The sequence below is a fragment of the Coturnix japonica genome, chromosome 12 (assembly GCF_054131305.1).
Source record: "Coturnix japonica strain WE chromosome 12, WE-NBRP24, whole genome shotgun sequence".
NCBI classification, from domain to species: domain Eukaryota; kingdom Metazoa; phylum Chordata; class Aves; order Galliformes; family Phasianidae; genus Coturnix; species Coturnix japonica.
In genome coordinates, this window is record NC_140674.1 from 10,730,570 (window position 1) to 10,758,101 (window position 27,532).

Below are 27,532 nucleotides of genomic sequence, written 5' to 3' on the forward strand. Positions count from 1 at the left end.
GGTAATCTCTAATTACTGCCAGCCCTCAGGTGCAGTATTCTCTCATTTATAAATGAAATACTACACAGCATATCAGGACCTCCTGTGCTCTAGCAGTCCCCAGGCTCTCTGGATTATGAATCACTGCCATTGAAACTTTCACTCTGATTACCTCATGACTTAGGATAATTCTGGGGAGCTTTACTCAGAGATACTTTCTCAGCTCACAACATGACCACAGAGCAACCAGAAGCCTGGCTGTGCCCATAGCATCTCTCTTGGGGTTGCTGCTTCTACATATTAAGCTACTTTTTTGTGAAAAAAAAAGAAAAAAAAAAAAAAAAAGAATGTAGGAATGGAAGAGTTTATCTGCTTGGGTGAATAACCCTCCCTCCCAGGAGGCAGCGGCAGACCCACCTGCTGACCACAGCAGTGATTTTGACAGCAGTCAGACTTCATTCAGCCCACTGTGCTGCTGTAGCTGTGGTTCCAGAGCTGTTTTGTTACGCACCCCCCATCCCATGCAGAGGAAGGCTTCCTTTCTTGCAATCTGTGCAATTAATCATAAATAAAACAATCATTTGAAATCATTAACTTCAGGCTCAGGACAATTCATTGATTCCAAGTTAATGGTCAAGCAGCAATCTATTAATTTTGGTCCAGCCCTATCAGGTTTCTTTGTATATAAGACAACACAAAAAGAATACCTTCCAGGAGCAGATTTCCACGCCATGAAAGTTCTGATTACTATAACATCAAACTTGCAGATTTATGTATAAACGATATACAGAAAGAAAAAGTAATAATAATTTAAAAAATAGAATCTCAGAGTAAGTTATCTCAGAGCTAAATAAATCAATCTGTAAGTAAAGGTAGCAAAACTACTGCACTGAAAGAAAAGGTGTTTATGGAAAACTGTTGTGCAAACTTTGAAGATTAAAGCATTTAATAATTCTTTGTGAGGTTTTAAAATTCACATGAGAAAATAATGCATAAATAGACTCCACAGAATAACACTGCAACCTTCTTGTTCCACCATTATGAAGAACAATCTGCATGAAATCAGAGTGAAGATTGATGTTGACTTTTAAGGGAGAAAATCAGGCACAACCTTGATTTATATTTGAAGATGTGGGGAAAGGAGTATTTAAAAATCCTTTTTGTTGATTTTGATGTTCAAGTTCAGTGCTGTAATCAGCAAATGTGCACGTCATGATGACAAAGCACGTTTGCTTGATGTTGATTCAGCAGAATAACTTATAATGTTATTCAGCTGTTCTAAGCATAATATTTACCAATTAGAAGGAAAAAGAAATTGAGGGGAAAATGCCAAGCTGCTCAAGGCAAGAATTGTACTGAGGCAGTATTTGTGTTGTGTTCCCGCATGTACTGTTGTGTTATGTGCACAGACTTCAAGCCATTTAAAAATGTGCTGATTATTTATAGAAAAAAGTAACCTCGTTGCTTATTTATCATTTTTGCTTGTACTCCAAGCGGGAATTAAAACTGTATTAAAACCCCAGTTTAATGCAGTTGATCAAAGAAGGATATTCCCTCCCACTTCTCATGGAATAGATTAATGTAGAACACCTTTTGGGTTAATATTTTTCCAGAACCACATGCTGATTTCATTTTGCTGTACTGTAAGCAGTGCGGAGTAGTAAAAGAGTTTTTGATTCTACTGAAAGTAGAATACAGAACAGTGGTTATGGTACGTATTCTCAGGCAGCTGTGAACAGCATCTCTTTCCCTTGATCTCTTAGAGAGCTGGAACAGATGGTTGGATGGACACATAGATACACAACCTAATAATATATCCAGATTTCTTCAAATATGTACTTTATTTTCTGACAAGAGATCAAATTTGAAAGATGCCTGAGGATATCGAATACAGATATCAGAAGATATCCTCTAGTCAGGCAAAATACTCAGGAATTTCAGCCATTCCTGTGGCACATGCTTCTGAATGACATCTATGCAGTAAGTCTGAGGCACAGAATGGAAATAAGCGAACTCTGATTATGAATGTGCAGAATTTACAATAGTTTTTCTTCCGGGCACATCTTTCAGATTTGTCTGCTTAAAAATCATGGTCATCTCAAATTGGAAAGTTGCAAGGTGGTTGTGTGATTCAGTGTGGAAATGAATCTATAAAGAACAATGTAGAAAACACAATGGGACACTCCATATCCATTCTCTGCAAGGATTTTGAGGTAGCTGTCATTTTGGACAGCTGTTCATTCTTTAGTTTGAAGTAGAAGAGCTCAGAATTAAGTGCCCTAGTATGCTGGAGTCTGTTATTAGCCTTTTGCATAGAGTTGTTGGATTCTAAATAGCATAAATTTGGGCTCTGTCCTTATGGAGAGAAAATGCTTGGATCTACCCACGTCTTTCAAATCACTACACTAGATACGTATTGAAAGTCACCCCCATAGCCACACAGTCTGTGATTTTTGTGACACCTCGTGATGTATCTGAAAACTGTGAATATATGATGTCTGCTTACCTTAAGGGTCTATTCCTAACTTCAACACAGCATTGTAATGGAAGATAATTAAAAGAAACCAAAATGTATATGAAGCCATCAATAACAAGTAACTGTTAGAATGACACTTCATAACGTGGAGCAAACTGAGACCTTACTGCTGAGCTACTGCAAAGAGCTGTGTAACTGCACATGAACCTGCTGTGTCACAGAACTTCATGCACTTGCTCTCTGACAGTGGTCTGTGTTCTCATTCCAGTCACTAGAATCTGTGATGAATTACACTGTCATATATAATGAAGCCTTCACAGAAAAACTACTGTAGTTTATTTTGAACTTTGAAGAGTGAAGGCAACTCTAGAAAAACAGATTTTGAAATACATACATACATTATAGTGCATTATCTAGTTTTCTTTGCATTCCCCTGCATCTCGAAACAGATTCCCCTCCCGCCTTGAAATGGATCGCTCATGAATCGTGCTTTATAAGAGTTACCAGCTACACAAATTATTACTGAATAATTAGTTTTTCAACCACTTCTTTATTGTGAAGGTAACAGGGCACAAGAACAGACTGCCCAGAGAGGTAGGGATGGCTTTCTGTGTGACCTACCATAGGGAACCTGCTTTAGCAGGGGATTGGACCTGATGATCTCCAGGGGTCCTTTCCAACCCCTATAGTTCTATAAATTACAGATGGCAAAGGAGTACACGGGGACTGTGAAACTGCAGAAATACAAACGTACGTCCAATATTTACACACTTGGAAATGAAGTCAGTGGAAAACAGCACTGCCACGCTTGGATAACGATCACACATCAGCAAACAGATCCTCCTCCTGCTGTAAAGCACAGCTCCGTACGCCCGTTCTGTCGCACCAACATCACTTCTATGCTCTCTCCCCTCCAGCAGCCGGTGCCTGTCCTCATGGCGATGTCCCTGCCGGCATCCCGGGACGCGCAGCCATCCCTGAGGCGCCGCTGAGCGGCAGCGACGAGCAGCGCTGGGCGGGAAGGAGCGCGTCACTCTCGGCCCCAGGTGGGCGGTGGCGGCGGCTGTGGCGGGGCTCCTCCCTCGGGGGGCGCGGCCTCGTTCGGGGGCGTGTCCGCTCGGGCCGGCGGGCCGCTGGCGCCTCCCCCTCTCCCCTCCCCTCCCCCGCCCGCCGTCCCTTCAGTAACTTGGCCGCCTTTTATCGGGCGGGCGGCGAGGCGCGGAGTTTAGTGGTGCCGGAGCCGCGGCGCGGAGGAAAAGGGAGGGCGGCGTTGGGCCCGGCGCGGCCGGGACGATGCTGCGGCTGGTGTCGCTGAAGTTGGGGCGGCTGTACCGCTACGTGAAGCTGGCGGTGCTGGGCAGCCTGGCGGCGGCGCTGGTGCTGAACACGCACTCGCTGCTGGCCTCGCTGCAGCGCAACGAGCTGGCGGAGCGGCGCTTCCTGCAGCTCAATAAGTGCCCGGCCTGCTGGGGAACCAGCTGGTGCCGTAAGTTCCTCAACGGGCAGCTGCGCTTGGAGAGCTGGGGCCGCCTGCGTCTCTTCGACTTCTTCAACGTGAAGAACGTGTACTTCGCGCGTTACGGGGAGCCCCGCGAGGGCAGCCGCCGCGTCGTGCTGAAGCGTCTGGGCTCGGCGCAGGAGCTGGCCGACATCGACGCCAAGATCTGCCGGCGAGCCACCGGCAGGGGACGCTGCGACCTGCTGCAGGCGCTGCACGCCACCGAGTTCGCCAGCCTGAACGGAGACGTGCGGCTGCTCACCCCCGACGCCGTGGAGGGCTGGTCCGACCTGGTGCACTGCCCCTCGCAGCGCCTGCTCGACCGGCTGGTGCGACGATACGCCGAGACCAAGGACTCGGGCAGCTTCCTGCTGCGTAACCTGAAGGACTCGGAGCGCATGCAGCTCCTCATCACACTCGCCTTCAACCCCGAACCGCTGGTGCTGCAGGTGAGCGGCCGGCAGGAGGGAGGGGAGGCCGGGACAGCCCCGGGGCTTCGTCCTCCTCGTCCTCGGCTCTGAGCGCGGTGGTGCGGGCTGTGATACGGAGGGGCCGAGATTGCCGGTGGTGTTTGAGTGGCGTAGTGCTGATATACTCAGAATCACAGAATTATGTGATGCCTTGTACGGAGCTGAGCCGTGCTGCCTTGTGTTCTCCTCGGAGCTGAATACAGATCCTGCGTTTTTGGCAGTGGAAATGGGTGTTTTCTAGCTGAAAGATGGAGCAGCAAACGAGATAGCATTCACTTCTTAGCAGTTGGGCTTCCTACGTTGTTTATTTAAGAGCACTGCTTACGTGCTGTTACGCTCTGGTAGGCAAACAGATATACTTTAGCATGTCATCTAGATTTTGTATTCAGCTCATATTTTTAGGTCAAAAGTTGACGATATATCCCTGCATTCCGTGGCAGCACCCGGCTGTGCATACCTGCTCGTGTCTGGCAGCCTCCCCTTGCCTTATATTGTGGCTTTTAGCTCTGTTAGAGATCTCCAGGCCCTCCCTTGCTGCACACGCTGGGCTCAGAGCTGTGCTGTCTGACTGCCGAGCAGTCCGTGCTTCCAACTGATGTGTTTCAAAGAGAAGATTTGCAAGTATGTGTGAGAGCATCGTATGTGTGAGAGCATCGCTGTGTGACTGCTGTTATAGACATCAGCTTCTTCCCTAGTGAGGCAGCAAAAAAACAACTTCCAGCGCCCACAAAGCAGGGCTGCAGGTTTTGCCTCCAGCACCTTCATTTGTTGGTTCATTTCTAGAGAGGGCATTTATGAACTCTGCTTAATTAAGAATGCATTTCAGGGTAGCATTCCCTCTTCCCTTTCAGCCTTTCTGTCTACAGCACTTGGTTTGTTTTTCTCCACAGTTCCCAGTTTGCTTTTCAGGGCACGGCCGGCAGCTGCTCATGAGCACAGTGAGGAAACTCCACATAAAAAAGAAAGTGCAAATGGCCTTACTTTGCTGAGTGCATTTGGAAGTGATTTGGGAATCACATAGTCTTGGTTGTGTTTCTTACAGCTTAGGGTGTTGGCGTTGAGCACGTGTTCCAGCACAACGATCGTGCACCCAGATGGCTGCAAAAAGCTTCTTTGTATAGAGTTTCTTTTCTACAAAAAGTGCTGCTTTGTGACTTGCAGGGGCGGTGCAGTCCGTAGGGACAAAGGAGATGGCGTAGTTGTGTCATTGTGTGGGCTGGGACCCAGGCAGTGGGCAGAACTGGTTTGTTTATATCAGCTCTTTACTAAGGTGTAGATGAGCCTTGAGGTTTTAAGGCAGATCTACTGAAGAGATGAGAAACCCCTGCGTGTGGAGCTCAAGGAGTGCTTTGTTCACCATTTTTCATCCTGAAAGTGCTGCTGAGAGCAGAGCTGGTCACGTTGGTGGGGAAGCAAGGCAGTTGTTGCCACTCCAGAGCATCGTACGGTTCTGTCACCTCTAATCAAATGAGAAGTGTTTCACAGAGGATTGGAGATGTTGATAGATCCTGGAAAACATTCTTGGGCAACTTCAGACCAGCTCTGAGTGTTGCAAAACTTTGTAAATTAATGTATTCTGCAGAGGCACATTCAGCAGCCTTGATGATGAGTGCTAACGGTTTGAATGCCTTCCTTCAATCAGGAGGGAAGTATCTTACATATGTAAACCTGAATCGGTTTTTCTTATTTATACCTTATTCACACCCTACTCCAGAGGAGCACATTATACACAACTCTGTGTTATGCAGCTTTTACAGCAGCAAGATGCAGGGTGCTTTGTACGAGAGGTTATTTTCCAGGAGTGATAAATGACTTTGCTTCCATTTATACATAAGATATGTGAAACGCTTTGTCGCATGCTTTCTGCATGATTGATGAAGGCAGATACTGGCATGGGAATGAGACCAGAGGCTTCTTCTAGAAGTCAGCTGCTTCCAAGAAAGCAAACCTGAGTGATATTCAGTGCTTTAAAGTTCTGTGTTATTTAATTTTAGCACCAACCAGATAGAAGCAGACAGTGACTGAAAAGTCACTTTACTCATCTGTCAGAGCTGGAAACTTAGGGATTTTTTCATCAGAAACTCTTCTTAAATCAGAGATTGAGATTTGAGCTTGAAGCCTAAAGTGTGGGGTATGGTTACCCCTGAGTGGCAGTGCCCACAACAGGTGTAAAGCATTTCCTGGGGTAAGCTTGTAGTTGGGTCTGTAGCCTCACCTGATAGAGGAGCGTGACATTCTAATGTTGTAAGGCTGTGGGCAGTGGTATAAACACCACAGTCTTGTGCAGGTTACTAACAGCAGTCTTAACATGAAAGCCATCAAAAACATATTTAATGTTTGTTAAGCAGTTGTATATGTGTATTCAATGAAGAATAAAGCCCCTTCTGGCATTCTGCTTCATAAAGCAGATGGAAGGACTGTTTGGCACAGTTTGTCTTTTCCTTAGTAGCAAGTTATTTTTTCTTTTGTAGAATCTCGCTAAACTAGTCTTTCATCTTTGTTAATCAGAATGGAATGAAATAAGCTACGTGTGAAAGGTTACGCATATAGTCTTTTAAAACTTGGCATGTGAATATTGAGTTCCTGTCTTTAATCAGTCTGATGCACCTGAAGCAATAGTTAATGTAAACGTGGGCAACTTGTTCAGACAAAAGCAGCACCAAAAGTTGCTGTTGTTTGGATGCTGTGAGCAGGGAGCACGTGTTGTCTCACACACAGAGCCCAGCGACAAGGAACTGACTGTGCTGTAACTGATGGAGCACTGCTGCTGGGCTGGGAAATTGCTTTTAAGTTAGAAAACAGTTTTCAGTAAAAATGGCTGTTTATCCAGTAAGATTGCATGGCGAGCTGTGAAGGATGCTATTTTTCTACTATCAAAACTGACCTATGTGTTCTCATAACTACTGCAGCCCTAGAGCAGTTATTGCCGGTCCTGCAGTGCTGCAGCACCAGCTGCACAGCTAACAGGACTGTGGGTTCAGTCTTTACACAGAGGAAACTCACCCTATGCAAACTCTGCAGTTAAAAGTAAATAAAATGCTTGTAAGTCATGCGTGGGCTGTTTGGTTTTTCTTTTGTTGTTGGCTTTATTTATTTACAGTTCCAGAAGTTGGCTGTGAACTACAGGCAAAGTGCATTTCTGCAGCTTTTTCCCAGGCTCAACTTCCCAACTTCAGATGAACATTAAATTATGTGGCGTACAGTTGAAGTAGTAAATGGTCTTCATTACACTCACTAGCATCCACAAATACACTTGAATTCAGATCTTCTAAAATGCAAATCATGGCATGACAGAAAAAAGCATGTTTTGATGCTGCTTTTTTAACCTCCTTCAGATCTGAGCAGTTTCGTTGTGCAGTCTGATCTCCAGGTCTGCATGGCTCCAGAGCTGTACTTATTTGCCTTGGTGACTAATGCAAGCACTACTTGTGTTTACCCTGCAAAATCAACAGCACTTTATGAGAGAGAACAAATTCTTTCCCTTCAGGGGAGCAGCACATTACTTTGGTGGCTGTACCAGCTCGTACCTGGGCAGGCATGGCTTAGTGAGGTAATTCTAGCCAAGGTGTTATGGAGGGGTCCTTTGCCATCAGAATCTTAAGAGTAATGCCAAGCAGGAAAAAATTCCCCATTGTGTTGCATATTTGCATCTCTTTTATTCATTTTATCATCTTTAAGGTGTAGCTCTTTGTGTACATTACTGTCTTATTTTTAAACATGAAGCTAAGCTATATAAAAATGGGTATTGATGTATAGTGTCTATTAGAGCACTCCTGAAATTGAAAAGCAGTAAAAGTGCTACAGTAGATCAACAGCTCAAGTTCTCAATCATCACAAACTGTTTTTTTGTGTGATTTGATTATTTAGGTGAATTATACATGTGACTATGATAAACTATTACTTATTATTGTGTGTAATTCAGAGAGGCTTTCTGTTATTGCAGATTACAGTGGCCTTATCAGCCTCAAGCTGCTGAGCCTTTACTGCAGGATCCAGTTCACAGCCCTGAGTGTTGAATGCAGTGGCACATTTATATGTCTTGTGTGTGTGTAGGCAGGTGGAAGTGAGGCAGACAAATACCTTAAGAATGTATTTTATTCTTGAGTGAAATGATAAATTCACCGTATTAATCCTCAATATTTCTTCTTAGACCACAGCTTTTTTTGTTTGCTCTTTCTTTAAAGACATAAGCGCAGTATTATTCTTTGTGGGACAAAGTGCCCTTTGTTCCTTTGGCAGGGATTGTTCAGTTTTGCCTGGTGAGATGCAGCTATTCAGGGCATGGAGAAAACTTTGTGGTGTGTGTCAGTGGGAATGAAGACATCAGGAGTTTTGTTGTGTTTACTGTTTTCTGTCTGTCTATTAAGAAACTATTCCTATTGCTGTGTGAATAGAGTAAGATGACAGTTTTAATGAGAGGGGACTACTAAGCCAGTTGTTTGTAGGTTCTCATATACACCGCTGTATTTTTAAACACTGGGATGTGATTTTGGTTTCCACAGCATTTAAGTGTATATTCAAAGACAAGATGTCAGCGGGTGCATTGGAGTCGTAGACTGATTTACCTGTTTCTTGTGAGCAGGAGCATATTTAATCTTAATTGTCAAATGCAGGTTTTTTTTATGTCTTCAAATAGCGTGTTCAAGTACAAAGTGATCTAATCAAATATTTATGCTCCCAGCAGCTTCTTGTGAATTAAAGTAAAATCCATGTTGTCTGGAGCAAAGTGTGGGATTTCTGGCTGCTGTGTGTTTTGCTGCTTGTTCATGGAAGCAGTGTTTAACAACCCTGCAGTTTTGTGTTTGCATCATACTGGCTTTCAGAATGGTAACATGTCTTTAAAAGAAAGGAACAAATTATCTGTGATCTTCAGCAGAAACGTGCTATATATATATATATATATTTAAAGCTTAAATAGTTTTTTTAAAAAAATCTCTACTTACAAAACAACAGGTCTCCTCTTCATTGATATTCCTGTCAAATTCATGGAGTGAATATGAAAGTACTGAATGGGGCACTCGTACGTATTTTTATCCCCTTCTTGGGCTACTGGCCTGTGTAATGAAGTGTAGATGTGGCTGTTTTGTGCCAGTTGGAAGGGAGCCAAAGCGGAGATGTTGTTCGTACATGTGCAGATGTTGGCAGGGTTCCCTGTGCTTCTGATGTCAAAAGATCTTTTTGTTGCCGCAGAGTTATAAATACGTCCGTGTAACAGTGTGGCATGCTGTATTGTTTGGGAAGCTTCTTTCTAAATAAGTAAAACTGCTCCAAGAATTGCTTCTGTGAGATGAAATTTAGTGTATGTAACATAGGAAGTGTAGTAGGTGTGTGTTTTGAAGGTAAGCATAGCTGTGTGGATAATGCTATGCTTCTTATGGATCTGTTCAGTCCATTACATAGATCCCTGCTACTGATGGGAATTAGTCCTTCTAGCTCTTCCTCTTTGCTGCACCTGGCTATTCAGGCCTGCCTCCATCTGTTTTTTAGCACTAATGTGATGTCATGAGCTGGATCTGGCTACTGGTCCAACTGAGCATCAGCCTGGCAGGCACCAGCTGCATTGCTTTTCTCTAAAAGCAAAGGAGGGGTTTGAAGTGACTGTACTGGATGGGCTGGGAGGAATGTGCATCTTTCCTTTCGATGGAGATGTGGCCTTTGCCATGATCAGCTCTTGGTGACTGAACTTATATTTGGGAAGAGAGGCAGAAGCAAACAGCAGGACTGGAATGAAGGAGAGGAGAGGAATAGAGTGGTTCAAAATCATACTGAATTAAAAAGGTTTAGGTATAATTGAACTTACTGCACTGACTGCTGCAAATACAGAGCAATATGAAAATGTTGTGTTGGCTTAAATCACTTAAACTTGTGTTAATTGGAGAAGCAGGTCAGTTTTCTCCAATTCAGGGTACAAATTTGTTTTATAGGAGTAGTCTATGGATAGTAGGCCCGCATGCTTGCAGGAAGATAGCATAGCTTTAGACTTTCTCTTGATCCAAAGCTATCTGGATTTTTCCAGGTGTATACAAGCAGTCCGTATTTGGATTTTGCTGTCCTGCCCCTTGATCCCACTTGCTGGATAGAAAAAATCACTGGGAGTTCCATGCAAGTTATCACTTAGCACCAACTCCTTGTTGCTTCTTTTTGAGTGAAATTTGTTACTTTGTAAGCAATATCACATGATGGACAACAGCTGTTTGTATCACTGTACATTACTAAGATGCACTGGGGCTTGTTTTGATCCAGGACTGAATATAGTAATGATAGAAATACATGAAATGTTTTCAAGGCATTCCTTGGTATGCGTTTTCATTATGTCAGTCTGTTTGTAACAGGGAATGTTACTGTTTTTGGTGTGTTGTATCTATCTATTTATTTATTTTTTTAACCACAAAACAAACCCATTCTTCTCAAGTTGAGTGTCACTTGACTTGCACTGAGCCAGTGAGTGTTTGCATGTAACTTAACCACCTTCATGAATTTCCCTGAAGCTACAGTTGAAATGCTGAAGACTGGATGATGTCGCCTTTCTTGCACAGTAGATTCACTAAGTGAGAGAGGTTTAATTCTGCTCAATTACGTGTTATAGTTTGAAAGCGATCATACTAGTCTTGGACAAATCAGATTAGTTCCGTAGCATCCTCAGGGCTTTTCATGACTACGTTTATTTCTGTGAGTAGCACAAGTGATCAAAACAGAGCAGAAGTCCAGACACTCAGGCTTTCAGCTTGTTCTATTGCTAGTATTTAATTATGGTTTTAATGTGTTTGATGTGTACCATAGATACAAGATTGGCCACGGAAGTTTCCTTGAAAATTCTGTAGAGTATGTCTTGAGCCTTGTGGGCGCGCAGTGGAATTTCAAGTGTTTGATATTAGTGTATATTGTATTCTTAAAGAAGTCCTGAGTGCACAGCATTTAACATTCAACTTACTATTTTTGTGGTTTCTTCTGACCCATAATGCAGAGAATATCTTTGAAATGGTAGTCTGCTTATGTTGGAGCTTTAGGGCACTTTCAGCACAACTAAAATATGAAAATATTCTGTCTTTTTATTACTGTTAGTGGGCAATTGCTGTTTTTTGTTTTAACATCAAGAAAGCTACTAATGGAGACATCTCATTTTTGGTACCATTTAATGTGTTTTTGTGTAACACACATATGGAGTATGCATGCAGGAATTAACCAGGAGGTAGCTTGTTAAGGACTACTAGAGGTGTAAAACCCTAATCTTTCTTTTATACTTTAATCTGTTCTGTAATCCTTTCTGTGAAATCTTCAAGTGAGAAGATCCTCAGAGGGAATCCAATCAAATGGGAAAAATGGGAAGGGGGAATGAGCAGAAACGAGGAGATGCACCTTGCTTGTTCTGCTAGGCTATTAAAAAGGGAAGTTTTAATTAAAAAGAGCGGAAGCAAGATTGTATTTTCAGGGAGTGTGCCTGTTAGTACAGTGGACGTAGGTGAAGTGTCAAAGATGACTGGTGGAAGTATGTGTATAGGTACCTATATGAAAAGATAACATTTTATCAGTTCTTTAACAGCCAAGCTACATTTCTTTCTCAAATATATTTTGCCATGTTTTTTTCTTTCCCTTGAGAACTTAGAAGTATGTGGAAATGAATATATTGCTAGTGTTGCTGAGCGTTCACAGGAGTCTCTTCTAGATTTTATCAAACAGCCTATTAAAGTATAAACTGTTTTTTGTTAATGAAAATTCCTAAAACATCTTTTTATGTCTAGAGTTTCCCATCTGATGAGGGTTGGCCATTCGCAAAGTACTTAGGAGCGTGTGGAAGAATGGTGGCTGTCAATTATGTTGGAGAAGAGCTATGGAGTTATTTTAATGCACCATGGGAGAAACGAGTGGATCTGGCCTGGCAGTTGATGGAAATAGCTGAGCAGCTGACAAATAATGACTTTGAATTTGCACTCTACCTCCTTGACGTCAGTTTTGACAACTTTGCAGTTGGACCAAGAGATGGGAAAGTCATCATTGTGGATGCAGAAAATGTCCTGGTAGCAGACAAAAGGTTAATCAGACAGAGTAAGTTTCTTTTATTTTTTCTCTCCCCTTACCTCATCTACCTCTTCTTTCTCTATGAATGCAATATTGTGTGTACATGCTTTAAAGAAAAAAAAAAAAAAAAAAAGGCTAGCTTTGCAGGTAGATAGATAAATTAGCTGTGTTCTACAGTCATGTTACTAATTGGCTTGACCAGTTGTTCAGTGTTGTGAAGCTTTGAGTCTACCTGAAGTTGACTGACATGCACTTTTTTTAGCCTGCTTCTATTTCAGTTGTTCATGTAGGTGCTCTGTAATAATGGAATTGAAGGACTGGGTCGTTTGAGGTTTTAATACTCTTTCCAGATTTGAATAGTGAAAACTTGTTCATCTTTGTGTTGTCTGTAAAAGCTTAAAGCAGCGGGGGATGTTTGACAAAGCAACATTGCATATGGGTTTTAATTCCTTTGAGCTTATAGGGTGAACTTCACAAAACTAAGGGTGGAGACCCTGAATGTGAAACCTGACATTCTCCAAAAGTTTATGGCAGTAATCCAAGTGATTCTACTTTTGCTTTGGGAACTTTGGGGTTGGCTTGTTTGTTTGTTCACCCTTACCCCCTTGAGTTTGCTAGAAGATTTTGTTTTACACATTGTCAGAGAACTTACATAAAAATTGTCTGGGTCCATCAAGAAAACATTTTCATGTACTGAATGTAGTACATGGCCTTCAGTACTGGTGACCATATAAACATGCTTTCCTTTTCTTTTCCTCTCAATGTTACGTGAGATCTAACTTTTGTAGCATGTCTGATTTGCTCAGTCCCAGAGATAGCCAAATGAATGATGAAAAGACTGATGGGTACACATGTATTGTACATGTGCTCTCGCTTTGCTCTTCTCACTTTTCTTTTTAACTGTCTCCTTATTTCACAGATAAACCTGAAAACTGGGATGTATGGTATGAAAGCAAATTTGATGACTGTGATAAAGAAGCTTGTCTGTCCTTCTCAAAAGAGATTCTTTGTGCTCGTGTCACTGTGGACCACAATTATTATGCTATTTGTCAGAACCTTTTATCAAGACATGCCACATGGCGTGGCACTTCTGGAGGACTACTTCATGACCCCCCAGCTGACATTGCCAAAGATGGCCGGCTTGAGGCCTTGCTGGATGAGTGTGCCAACCCAAAGAAGCGATACGGCAGATTCCAAGCTGCAAAGGAACTGCGTGAATACCTTGCACAACTCAGTAACAACGTGAGGTAGTCCACAATGAAAATCTTCCACAACACTGGCTAAAACACTATTGCAGAGACACGTACAGTGAAGTCTTGAACTTGTGTGTTCAAAAGAAAAAATGAAGAAGTGAAACTAATTTATCGGTTTTCTAAATACCATGAAGATTTTGTGGTATGGTAATGTTCCTTTGCAAACAGACAAGGTACTCACTGAATTAAAACTTGAGCTACTATTGACTCTTCTCCTCAGCTATTTAAGCGGGAGTAGGTCAAAAAAGACTGTGATAGCTTCATTGACAGCTTGTGTGTCAAAGGGTACTTTACATAAAACTGCATTAGTATCACAGTTTTGTGAAACTGATGTTCTGACTTGGAAAGTCAAGTTAGACTGGCCTGTTTTAAAGGCCTTTCTCCTAACACGGTCTCATTTTTGTGTTCTGTTTGTTCTTTTTTTTAAACACCCTGAAGTGGAATTTACTTACAGGTAAATATAACTGTCCGTGTTGTTTCAAGTTTAACAGGCTTTCATGTTAATGCTGTGCAGTACATTCCTACTGTGAGTACAGGATTCCCATGTTTACTGTCTAATTTAGAGGGTTTTACACTGTAGTTTACTACGCTTAGATTTCTTTTTTTAGGGTTACTTTAAACTCAAATGTCATTTGAATTAACGCTTGTTTGATGTCTTTTGTTGTTCCGCCATTGGAGATTTCACTTCATGTAATTACTGTACAAAATTCTCCTTAATACCAGTACATTCATGTGACTGTTCTTCAGAAGATCACAGTATGAACAGACCTTCATTTAGCCGAAATTCTTTGAGAATGAAGGGAAGACTAATACAAAAAAAAAAATCTGTTAATTGAAATTGGGGATAGAAACTTGACTAAAAATAAGAATTTGTTACTCCAGAGTAGTTGAACAAAAACCAAAGAAAATGGTTTTGTCTGTCCATTCCTAAACTAATATTCCTAAACTAATTATAAGGGAAAAGTACTACCCTGAAGCTAATAATTCTTAAAATTCAAATTTCCATGACTGCTCCTTCCTGTTTGAAGAGCTTTTACAGCAGTGTGCTGATGCTAGAAGAAAACCCTCATTTGAGTAAAAAATGTTAGCAATTTGCTTCACACCATTACCAACTCTGTTCAGTTCAAGTGCAGCAGAGTTTACTGTGTATTCATCTTTTGGATTACCAGCGAAGTTGATTAAACAATATCCACTGTAGGCACATTTTCTTGTACTAAGTTTGTCTATTTCCACTGCAGTTAAAACTGACAAAGTGTAAATCTGAAGTTGTTCTGATAAATTAGCGTTGTTTTTTTATGAAAGCCTCACGTCCTGCTACAAGATCTTACTTCAGACTCGCTTTTCAGTTTATTACTTGGTCATAATTACTATTTTTTACTACTACAATGCATCGTTTTCCTGAAGTCATATTCATAAAACACTGCTCTTAAGAAAATATATGCATGTTACTTCTGGTAACAGTAATGGAGAAAACTAACATTTCTTAAATGTGTGTGTTTCATGCAAGCTAAAATTTCTGAGCGAGATTGTACGTACAGTGATCTTTCAAGAGCCAAGTCAGTGTGCTGTTCATACTGCATCAAAAGACTGATGGAAATTGTTGCTTTACCAAATTGCTGCAAGTGCAGAGTGAGGGAAATAGCGAGCTCACGGGCCCTTCTTTCTCAAAGCTTACAAATTGTTCTCATTGAAAGATGCAGAATGCTTCTGGTTTCTTAGATGACTATTAAGGGTATGTTAGCATTCTAAATTCTTACTTTAAATCATGTCTGCTAATATAGTCTCATTTCCTTCCTAGCTCTTGTCTTAATCGTTTTCTGAAGTTGAAAGGACCAATGCAAGTTGTGGTTTTTCATTTGTCCTTCCCTCATTTAAAGTCTGTTTTACTCGCTTGCTGTGACGTAAGCTGTCAGAGCATTCATATAATTTTTCATCATAAAATGCTCTTATTTGAGGAACCTAGACTAACGGTAGCTACACTACCAGAAAAGCCTTGACTTATCACTAAAGTTGATTTTAATATTTTTTAATTTTTATTAAACCATCCATTGTGTTTCCCAGTGAGAGAGTGGGGTTTGACTCTGCAAGTTTTAAAAGAAACAAACACTACCAGCTCTGGTTACTACTTGAGGCAGTTCTGTCACTGCTAGAATGTCCTGTCAGCTTTGTTTTGGGATTGAGTTCTGTCAGTAACAAGTCGATAAAGTAGATTATAAAAGGAATTTGGTCCTTAGAGGAGGGAAAAAAACAAAACACTACAGGGAAAACATTGTGGAGAGCAATAAATTTTGGTCAGTTTGCACCTATCAGATATTTATTGTACGATAACAGTTTATATTTTTAGTCATTGCCCATTATTATTGATGAGCACGGTGAAATATTTTTGAATGAGGTGTTTGGGGTTTGTATGTGCATTACAATTGTCCTTTCGTACTGTAAGTTACTGTTTGATTGGAATATTTTATCAAAACTGTTTCCCTGTGCCTTTATATTACAAGAAAGTTGTTTCTGCAACTTCTAATGATATTAATAAAGAATACTGTAAGAACCTCATCTCGGATGCTCATTTTCAGGTCTGTCAGCCTTTTTGTTTTTAATTTTCAGATTGACTTAATCCAGGCTGTATTGAAATAGACAAAGCACTCGTTCTTCATAGCACTGTGCAGTGCTTCATAGTCATCAGCGACAGCAGCCAGGAACATCGTTTTCCAGCTCCCTATTCTTCTAGCAGACTGATTGAAAGCTTAAATGGTCTGTCGGAGATCTTTTACTTTGTGAGGTTATTGTAAGTAGGACTCTTTTTCTTGGGAACAGCCTGATAAGCCAAACCCTCCTGTTCTATGGAATGAAAGATTGAATTCTTTTATATTAAGTTGGTATCTTCCATCTTTGTTTGAGGAACTTATTTTTCCTTGACTTAGAACAGTTTCTATTCCTACTGACATTGCCTTTTCAGTACAATATTTTGGCAGGTATTATAATACAAACACATAATTACTTCTGATGCTACTTATTTATTCTGGATTTTTTTGTAAAGCATTTGCATTTGAAACTCACACCTGCAGCAGTACTGTTCTCTCCTGAATTTGTGTCTATAAATATGAGCTGTCTAAAATATTTGAGGTCTTGATTTTGGTTGCAGTCCTTCTGTCTCTAATCTTCAGGAACTGCAAACAAGCAAATTGAGACTTCTGAATTTTCCAGCTGAGTTGAGATCATTAAATCGTAAGAAGAAACTGGCATGAACAAGTACTGCTGCTTTTTCTTTCAGTGCTTTCCAGAGTATAATATAGTTTGATCCTGCTTGCCTTGAACTGTAAGTCGTGGTATTTTCTTACCAGATTGTTTTTCATCATGAGATTGCACAGAATTAGAGGGGTTGAAAGAAACCATTGGAGATCAAGTCCAGCCCCCCTCGCAGAAGCAGGTTCTCTACAGTAGGTTACACAAGGCAGCATCCAGGTGGGTTTGGAATTTGTCAAGAGAAGAATCTACAGCATCTCTGGGCGGCCTCTTCCAGTGCTCTGTCACCTTTACAGTAAAGAAGTTTTTCCTTGTGTTCATATGGAACTTCTCCAGTTCCAGTTTGTGCCAACTGCCCTTTGTTCTGTCACTGGGAACCACTCAAAAGAGCCTACCCTTGTCCACTTGACTCCTGCTTATTAGATATGTCTGAACATTGATAGGGTCTCCTCTGACTCTTCTCCAGGCTGAACAGTTTCAGGTCTCAGCCTTTCCTCATAGAGCAGGAGCTGCAGGCCCCAGTCATTTCCACAGCCTTCCACTCCAGTAGATCCTTGTCTTTCTGGAGAGCAGGAGCCTGGGACTGGACACAATACTCCAAGGTAGTTTCTTATGAGACCTTGAAAATACGTTAAACTTTGTATACTACTCCGACTTACCATAAAAGACTGGCTTAAATGCAGTTTGCTTTGAATTTATTAGAGTGAAGACCTGGACTCTCACCAACAGGCACTTAATTATTTTGTGTTGTTTTGTTTTTTGTTTCTGTTTTTTTTACAGTCTGGCTATGATTTTGTAGAAGGCATCTATGGTACACACATGGATTCCTGTTTTTTCTTCTTATGTGTCCGAAGTCAGAAGCTCCTGTGGTGTTAGATACCTGTGTTGCATGAATCCTGTGACATGGATTGGACTGTGAGCCAACTGTTAAAATGCATCTGTCTGGGTGGATATCAGAGAAACGTTAGGGAAATGCAGCTGCTTTCAATCTCATGATGCTTCCAAACCTGTAAAATCCCATCCGTCAAACGGAGATTAATGTTGATTCCACCTACTTTGTCTTGTTCAAAACCAAAGAGACAGCACAGACCTGCTGATTTATTTAATAGGGTTTGTGTGACCGGTTCACTCACTATTACCATTGCTGTTATTTTTACTGTAAATGTCTGCAAGCTTCTTGTTTGCTGTTTCCTTAATTCTTGATCACGTTCAGAGTTATACCAGTAGTTTGAACAGACCTTCATGTAATTCTGGCTTTATTTTCAAGTGTTTTAAAGAAAATAATTTTCTGTGCTGATATATTTTTTTTGTTTTTGTTTTTAATCTTTTAAGCAACTCCCCAGACATGACTAAGGGCACTTCTAAACATTGTCTTGGCTTTTTTTTTTCTATGTTACTCTGAGTTTTACAAACACATTTCATTAGTCTTCCGGGCAAAGATCTTTGGTAGTCTAACATGTGCTGTATGCAAGAGTAGTAAGCTTTGGCTGGCTGCAGAAAAGCCCCGTGGCTTTTCATTGTAGAAAGCCTCTACAAAGGCTGTCTGTGTTTGTAGTCTGCATGACTTTGTTAGGAAAATGAAGGATCCATTCTTCTGGCAGCAGATTAGTCTGCTGTTGCCATTTTCTTAAGTATGAGAACGTACCTGTTTTGTGTGGTTCAAAAGCCAGACAAACAGAAGGAACTTGAGGAACGCGCAGTTGTCATGAAGACTGACTTGCATGTTCAGACCAGAGCAGGGAAGTTCTGACTTTAAAAGAAAGTTTCTAAGCTGTTTTCTTTACTTGCTGCTTTAACTCCTGGTTTCTGAGAGCTGAATGTGAATGTAGAACATACTTCAAAGCAAAATGTACTGTTTAATATACAGTCTGGGTTCAGCTGTATGTTATTTTTTGTGGGTCAGGGTTTCGAGCAGTGTGGCTGTTAGTCAAATTGTAACACACATCTTCCTATTCTAAACAGAATGCTGTTGTATGTGCTGAATTTCTGCCGTGGGCTTTAGCTTTGATATCTGTGGAGGCTTTGTGTATCCATTTAATGCATCCTTGGTATAACTGTGGCTTAGCCGAATACAAGCATTGTGTGTTTATAGAGAAATGAGATTTTCGAAGTTCAGTGGATTTTTATCCTGGTTTCAGTTTTGTTTCTTTTCCCTCCACGAATAGTTCTGAAAATCCTCAAAATAGTTCAGCAGCTGCTTTCATTGCTACCAACTGTTAACATAACTTAATTTTGACTTGAATGTTTTCAACGTCTGTGGTTGTTGAAGCTGGAATGTCTAGTTACTGTGAAGTCTAATCTGTATGCAATTATGTCACATGGGCTTCAACAGACTTTTTTTTTTTTTTTTTGTAATAATATATTTTTAATAAGAAAACTCAATATTTTTTGTGGGGATTCTTGATGTTTTATTGCATTAAAAACTATTGCAAATCAGTTTGCAGTTTCAACATAGGAAAAGGGGCCTGGCTCCTTAGGCAGGCCTGACATGGGCCATAAATAGGATACAAATTCTGAGAACAGAAAAAAATCACAGGGGTATTTCCAACTTGCTGACTTCATGTTACCCTGTCGGAAATGAATCTACCGATAATGGGCCTTATTATTCCACGTCTTGTAGACTTAATGAGCAATTCTGGTTGTTTATTTGGGTAAACTGATTTTGCAGATTCTACGTCAAGATGGTGGAGCTTAATGTGCTTGTGCTTATTTGACTAAGGGTAAATTCTTTGTTGTCAGAGAGCAGATGTAGCTGTCAACTTCTTCTAAGCACTGCTGTCTTTAAGGGAGCTCTTTCTATAAACAGCAAACACTCAAATGAATGAGAGGGCAGTACTCGTACAGTGCCTGTCCACAGTTGCATGCATATGGCAAAGCATACTTCAGCCTCTGATTATGGAACTCATTTCCCACTAATGCCGAAGTCCTGGCATCCTTACTGTGTGTCTGAGATTTTGCTTCAGCATAAACATACACGCATGTATATGTATATGCCGTAATCTGTTGTTGCAAAGGTATTATCTGTACAGTTGATGATGGTATGAATGCCACTGCAGCTACTATTGTCCTGCCTTGGTTGGAGTGATGCCCATCCAGCTCTGCCCTTTATTAGAAGATTATCAGAACTTCTCAGTTACACAAACAAACGATAATATATTCTGTGGGTTTGTTACATTAGTCACAATGTGAAGTGCGTTTGTGTGAATTGAAAGTAACTGGGAGTGTAAACTGTAGCTACGTTAGAAGCTTCCAATGATTTTGTTCACCAAATCTCAAACTACACCTCAAGAAGCCAAGAAATGATAATGATGGTTTGAGGCATGAAATGAAGAATGGTATGTTGTGTGGATGAAACAACCTTACGATGTTAGGTAAAACATCATAAGTTCAGATGCAATCTCACAGTAATGCATTTCTACTTGCATTCCTTTGGCTTCCTTGCTAGGATGTGTTCTCTCTGTACAGCAAATTGCTTGGCATGTTTTACCTGTGACAGGTGGGTTGCTATTAGCCAGTGTTCACGTAGCTTACGCTACCCATCACATAAAGAATCATGTCACGTCAGAGTTGTGTTGTGGTCATGACAAGAGGACAGATCAGGTATTATACAGGAGAAATAAAAGTACGTGCACAGTGCAAATAGAAAATCTGTGGCTTGTTTGTTTTGTATTTAAGAAGACACAGAACAGATCTTTTACAGGTGCAAGATGAAACTGGGAAATAGAACCTGATAATTGAGTTAGAGGGGCATGGTTTTCATCTTAGCAGTTTTTATGTAGTACGTAGGGATTAACTGGGAGTTGTTGAAACTTGTGCTCTCCTTTGCTAATTGAGCTTAAGTTCAATGAAGATTAATTGCTAGTGCATTGCAGGGTAAGGTAAAGGAAGGAACTCATGTTGCTGTTGTGCAGTCCTGGAGCAGGCAAGGAAAGCTGAGGTGCAAAATAAGTCAGTTATCTCTGGCAATGTTATCATCATCTTTTTGATGCATTAGAAATATTCCTAATTCATTGTCTTCCAGGTAGAGAGGTTATTTCTATTATATAAACGTTATCAAATAAGTGTATTAAAATTTCACATCCTTTGGACAGTTCTGACTTATGGGATGAAATGGCAAAGCAGATGGGAAGATGTCTCTGGAAGCAGGTGAGTAACTGGAAGTTAAGTGGTAAAAAAAAACAGGACCTGGGTATTAAAGATGTTATGAGATTTGTATGTCTAAAAGGTAACTTTTGGTAACTTATACTCACAACATACAATAAAACTGGAGTTGCAAATCAAACTTCTCTTACTTTATGTGCCTTGCAGGGGGAGTAAGCCATGTTTTTAAGAAAAACAAACATAAAAAAACAAAATAGAAGCCCCCAAAACACCCCAACCTCACTGGAAAGTCACACAGAGAGAAGAGATTACGTATAGAAGATCTTTTGTTCCCAGTGAGCTAACGATGTTAATACACATCTGGTATATGATGATATCAGCATACTGAATTGCAGGAAGAGCAGGTGGTTGAGGAGTCAGGATCTGTTGTTAAGATTTGTTTGTATTCAATATTTAGCAAAAAGAAAAGGAATATAATTAGAAGACTGTGAACTGGGGTAAGAGTTGTTTCTTCCAAAGCAGAAACAATAAGAGGAGGATGTCTGCTATGAAATAGCCCCTTCATGCAGGCAGCTCAAGAGATGTCCACGGAAGGAAATCTGTTCAGTAGCCCATAATCGTTCCGAGTTCCGTGTAGATGATCTTTTGTTCAGCTGATTTCCTTTTGGTAGCTGTTTTCTGCTTGGCAATCAAGAGATAGAATAAACTTGACTCCTGCTTTTCCTTTTTCATATCTAATGACAAAAAAAGATGGTTTTGTTAAGGCCAAACATTGGTGGATGCTAGCTGCTCTCCAGGGAACAAAAGCAGCGAGCAGGTGGAGACAGAATGGTTTGCTTCCAAATGTTTCAGAGTTCTTGGGCTTGGGATGTGTTGCCTCCTAGCTCAGTGTGATGCAAGGTGCTGGCTTGCAAAAGGAAGCCTCCTTTGGCAGTCTTTAGCCAGCATAGCTTTACCAGGCTCCTGCTGAAGAGAAGCCAGCATTGAACTCAGAGGGTAACTGTGTCTTGTGGGTTCCTGAATAGTACTGAATAGTAATTCACAGTGAATCACATCTGAACAGTATGGTCAGATGAATCCCCTAAAGAAAACTGACAGTGAATTCAGATCGAGTGATTGCCATTCAAGGATCTGCACCTCTTATGATCTATTTGAGGCCCATCTTTCTCTAGAGTCTTGCTTGTTGCCTTATTAGCGTGTAGAGATGGCCAACTGGTGAATCACAGCTACCTCTAAGCAGACCCTGACATCTGTAGCATTTTGACAAAGTGTAGAGGGAAATGAGATGAAAGGCTTAAAATGCCGTGTGGCTTTTTCAGTTTTAAGTAGATGTCAGAAATTCTTGGAACCAATTTTGCCTCTTGTGAAAAATGTTGCCTCCATTCAAGGGCATCAAAACGAGGCAGCCTTTCTGAAAATAATATTTATATGCTGAGTTAAAAGGTTCTTAGGTATCTTTTAATTCATCCTACTTTGTACATATGTGAAGGTGCTCATTGATTTGTTTTCCTTGCAAGATTATTGAGAATGTTCTTATACTTCCAAACCACATTTATCAAATACAAGCATGAGAAGCGGTAGCACAGCTTACCTGCTGAATGTCCTGAAACTCAGTAATAGTTAACTACTTTGTGAAGTCTATTTAAGTTCTGTAATATTTAACTACTTTTATTCTAGACTAGATCCTCTTATCTGCTAACTTGTTTTCCTACTGGAAAAAGAGATAAAATAATAGGTGCATTAATTGCTAGTTAATGATAGCAGGCTTAAAGTCTGTTATTTGATGTGCATAAAACTTCTATTTTAATAACGCCTTGCAGCAGAAGATCTTGTCATGTCAGCTAAATGGCGTACAGTGGTAATATTTCTGGAAGAAAAAGATTTTGATACTGCCTTGGTTTTCTGCGAAACAAGAATTTGTGAAGAAATGGAAAAAGAATACCACCCACCATCATGGTCAGCTGATGAAGAAGACTGAACCATGGAAGAATGGCTGAGATTATTTTTTCCTAGTTAAAGGAAATGGCAGGACATTCTTGGTCTGTAGCAAACAGAGCTCTGATGTGATCAGGAATCTTTGAAAATCCCCGGAGTGATCTCACCAAGTGAGTATTGATTTAACTTACTTCCTTTTCTACTGTTCCACTCTGTACAAGAGAAGTCCTTCCTCTGAAAGTCCTTGGAATACAATGCAGTGTTTTGTACACAGCATCCAGAAAAGCACAAACACCTCTACCAAAAGAACAGTAAATAATGGCTAGTTCCACTCTTATTCCCCTGGGCAGCATTTCCACTGTTAACAGGTACCATGCTGAAGTGCAGTGCAGGTCACCGTGACTTAAGCAAAGATGTCACGTCACGTGTTTATGCCTACATCTGTTTTAGTCATGCAGTAGTGTTTGAGTACTAAAATAAAACTATGGAGTGTTGTTGCACGTATGCAGTTTTAAAATCAAGCTGAGTTTCCCTTACTGTTGTGCTATCAGTCAGTGCAGCACTCTACCAGTGTTAGTACACAGCTGTTTCAGAAAGAGCAGTACTGCTTGCTACTGCACTGAGACTATAAACAAGAGACGTGTGTAACGTTTAAGTACTAGAGTTGTATTTTAGTAATGACTTTTCAAGAACAGGCTCGCATACATCAAAGCAAAGCCTGGGCTTGTTAATGATGCTGTTACAAATCTTAATATCGCAGTAGCTTATAACAACAATATAATTATTAATAGAAGATTATTATTGTATGGTGGTAATGTTTTGAATAAAATTGCAAGAACCTATGGGCATTTCTCCATGAAATAGGAAAGCAAGTAGATAATAATGTATAGACTCAACGGAATCCTCTGCAAAGTGGGCTTGAAAATACCTTTGCAATTTGCTGAAGCAAGTAAAGTGCAGAAGAGAGGCTGAGACATGGCAAAGAATTGGTTAATCCTGAAATGTAAATTATGTGGAAAAAGTCTGCACTCTTGTTTTGATTTTCAGCATGTATGGTATTGCTGGGTTAGATTTCCTAGGATTTTATATGTAAATACAATTCATTCATCACAGTGCTGTGAAATAAATGCATTTACACACCATACCAGAATCTGGTAATATTTGCCTGTACAGAGTGTCATAAGGTGGACCTCTGTGGAAAAAGATGACTTCAGACTTCCAGCAGGAACTTCTCTCTTAGAGAAAGATTTCCTTGTGTTCTTGATTCTGTGTGTTCTGGTCCTTTCCTGTCAGCATGAGTGGATCAGAACAAGCCTGTCTCCATTGTTCAGGCTTCTGAAGATCAATGCTCAAACACTGAAACTTTCCCCACACTGCACTGCTAAACTGATTTAGCAAAACACTTAAACACACACAATCAAATTGGAGTTTAAAACAAGTCGCACAGAATTGAGTGTATTAGTTTAAAATATGCTTGAAGACAATTATCTGTATGCATCCTTTCAGGAAAGCTTTATTAGACACCAAAGGAAATTAATTATTTCTAGACTGGATGTAACCTAAATATGCACTAGCATTGCTGTCCATTAGTTTTTGTTTTTTAAAGGCTGAAATAGAAGATGAAGTGCAAATGAAATATTTAGCAAAGTATGACCAATATTACATCAATCAAATGGCCTTAATAATAGTAAAAAGACTGTGCTCTGTAAATGTTAGGCATATGCCAATATACCAGTCTTACTTTCAGATACTGAATAAGAAACATGGAAGCTCATGATTCCATTTCATTTTCTTTTCTGCTGCTTTCTGTTTGAAATCAGGCATAGCAAAAACAGAGAGGAGCTCCTCTGCAAGAGCTGTAGTACGATTTGTCCTTGATTTACACAAAGTCAATGTTATCCTTAGCAGCTCTAAAACTTGTTTTAACTTGGCATGGTAACTAGGGGTTATTATTTTTCCCCTTCAGTAAGAGGGAGTCTGAATATTAAATTCATATACTTTGGTCTTTCTTTGATTAATGGTCAGGCTCTTTCAGTGTGCAATTTAAAGCCCACTTATAAAAACAAATTTTACAGCATTAATTAAAAAAAAAAAAGTAATTTATGAATACGGACCTCTTGTTTCATCTTCCCAGATTAAAAAGGTAAAAATTAAAAATGATTGTTCTGGCATTGTGTGCAGAGAGCAGAACTGCTTAGAATTCTTCTTTGGTGTTTTGAATGTTGATTATGAATGTTTTCTGAGATTTCACACTTCCACTACATATTTCTTATATCCTTTAAATGTAGTTACGGTACAACGAATGTATATTGGATTCAATGCACTAACTGTAGATGAAGGATGCGCTGTTTCATAGTTTCATAGTTTCATAGTTTCGTTCAAAGAGTTGTTATTTTTACCAGGAATCCATATGCGGTCACTGGAGTTCCCATGGATCTATTCCATAGAGACTTCGTGTGTTAGTGGATAAACAGATCTTTTTCTTAGCAAAACTGAGAAAAAAATTCCCTCCAGGAAAGCAGCTTTAAACTCTCTGTAGCACTTCCTCCTGTAAAGCTCCTAGAAGGCCCTTACAAAGCCTTCAAGAGCAAAGAAAGCCATTTCACAATGCTGCCATAACTCTGTATTTTTATTTGTCTCTTTTTCATTTAACATCCCTAGTAGACATTGTCAGCGAAGCTGCAAATTATCATCCACGTGCCAACTGGAACAATTGGTCTTTAAATGCCACTATTTATGCATGTTGTTCAGGGGGGAAAAAGTCAGTTCCCTCTGCCTCTGTGACTTTTATTCCATAATTTGAGAGTCTTTTTTTTTTTTTTTTTTTTTTTTGAGGGAGAGTGGAAGGAAGTTCACTGCAGAAATGTGTGCTAAATGTCTGGTGACTGTGGCATCTGAGCAGTCAGTTCTCATAACATCAGATGGGCCCAAACTAGTGGCAAGATGTGTGCAGTTAAGTAACATTTGTAGGTCTTGATCTCCAGAGGCTTCAGAAGCACTTAAGAGATTTGAGCAGATAAGGGAAAATGTAAGGATGTGTCTATTGCTGTCCTAGCTGTGCCCCCTCCCAGCCTCCTGCCCATCCCCAGCCACTTACTGTAGGAGATGCAGGATTCTAGCCTATAATCCAAAAGACAGCACCATGTGGGCTGCTGTGAAGAAGTTAACTCAGTCCTAAAATGACTTGTGAAATCTAGAGACTTGCAAAGGCTGCTGTTACAAGTATGTAAGGACTGTATTTTATTTCAACAATTTGTTTAAGTCTCTAAGATTTGGGGAGTAATTCTGTCTTTTTTGGGAGAGATGATAAACTGACCTCAGCTGATGAGTAGATTATTGAACATGACCTAATTATGATGGTGTGGATGGGAATTGTTTTCTGACTGGTTGAGAAAAGCTCTGGGGGAAAAAGCAATGCAAGTTTGTGGTAACCATGACAGGAGGGGATGAGTGGAAGTTCTCTCTTGAGAGACTGCTCCAGGCAACGAGGTAGAAGCTGTACTGCAGCCTGGATAGAAGAACTGAGATGTATTTGAAGTCACTGAAAAGATTCAGTCCAGCTAAGAGCAGCAGGCGCAGCTTCTTGGGAGAGCCCTGCAGAGTGAGCTTGTGTCTCTTAAAGAAAGGCACATACATCAGTGCCTGCAGTATTTGCCTTCAGTGGAGCAGAATGTTCAGCAGTTAATGTGCTCACATAGAAGTTCCTGATTAACTCCTACCTCAGCATTCTGAACGGACTGTGCTATTTGAACATGAGGCTGTGTGGGGGCTGCTTGGGAGAGGTCTGCTACAGCTGTCACCTGCATCTCTCTTTCTGGATTGGATTTAGTTACTTAAGTCCTCATCTATGCTTCCCACACCTTCTAGAGGCCTTTGCACATTTCTTTATGTCCTCAGCATGTCCTGACTTTGACGTGTATGTGCTTTTTCTGCCTTCTAAGGGCATTTGGTGACACTTCTTCCTATCCTGCCTTCACAGTGTTTTGGGGAGACAGAGGAGTACTTGGGGAGTAATAAATCCTGAGAGATGAAGGTTTGAGAGGGGTTTGCGCTCCACTTAAAGCAAGCAAGCAAGCAAGCTCAGTATTATGTTTAGCTGATATACTTTTTTTTAAATCGCTTTGCTTTGATTTTTTTTTCATTCCATAGGTGTGCAAATGTTTTTTTGCTCTGAATAGGCAACTTGCTTCTGGTAATGTGATAGAATATAGTCATCTCTGCTGCCTAAAGTGATCTTATCTTATATTGGAAGTATTACAACCTTTTGTCTGGTAAAAGCACATTCTGTGAGAAGTTAAAAGTGGTAGGAAATTAAAGTAAGGAGCAGGTGCCAAAGAACCTAACTGTACATTATACAGTTATAAATAATCTCCTCTTTCCTAATGCCTCTGTCTAAAAAGGCTTATTTAGTGTTTGTGCCTCAAACTGTAATATAGTGCTTCATTTCCCACATAATTTCTGAAGCTGGGAGCTAAAATAATGTTTTTCTGGGCCTTAGCACATTGCTTGATCTTGCAAAGTCTATTTCATGGTCTGTTAGATTCTAATGGAGATTGTTGGT

The 27,532-nt window shown here is 40.4% G+C and overlaps 1 protein-coding gene across 1 annotated transcript; it reads left to right on the plus strand.

The window, feature by feature from the left end:
- The first annotated feature begins 3,558 nt into the window (after positions 1-3,558).
- On the plus strand, positions 3,559-16,245 carry DIPK2A (divergent protein kinase domain 2A). The gene is made up of 3 exons (XM_015871489.3): positions 3,559-4,402; positions 12,163-12,466; positions 13,359-16,245. The coding sequence occupies exons 1-3, from the start codon at positions 3,749-3,751 to the stop codon at positions 13,688-13,690; spliced, it is 1,290 nt and encodes a 429-aa protein (XP_015726975.2). The 5' UTR covers positions 3,559-3,748; the 3' UTR covers positions 13,691-16,245.
- The last annotated feature ends 11,287 nt before the right edge of the window (positions 16,246-27,532 follow it).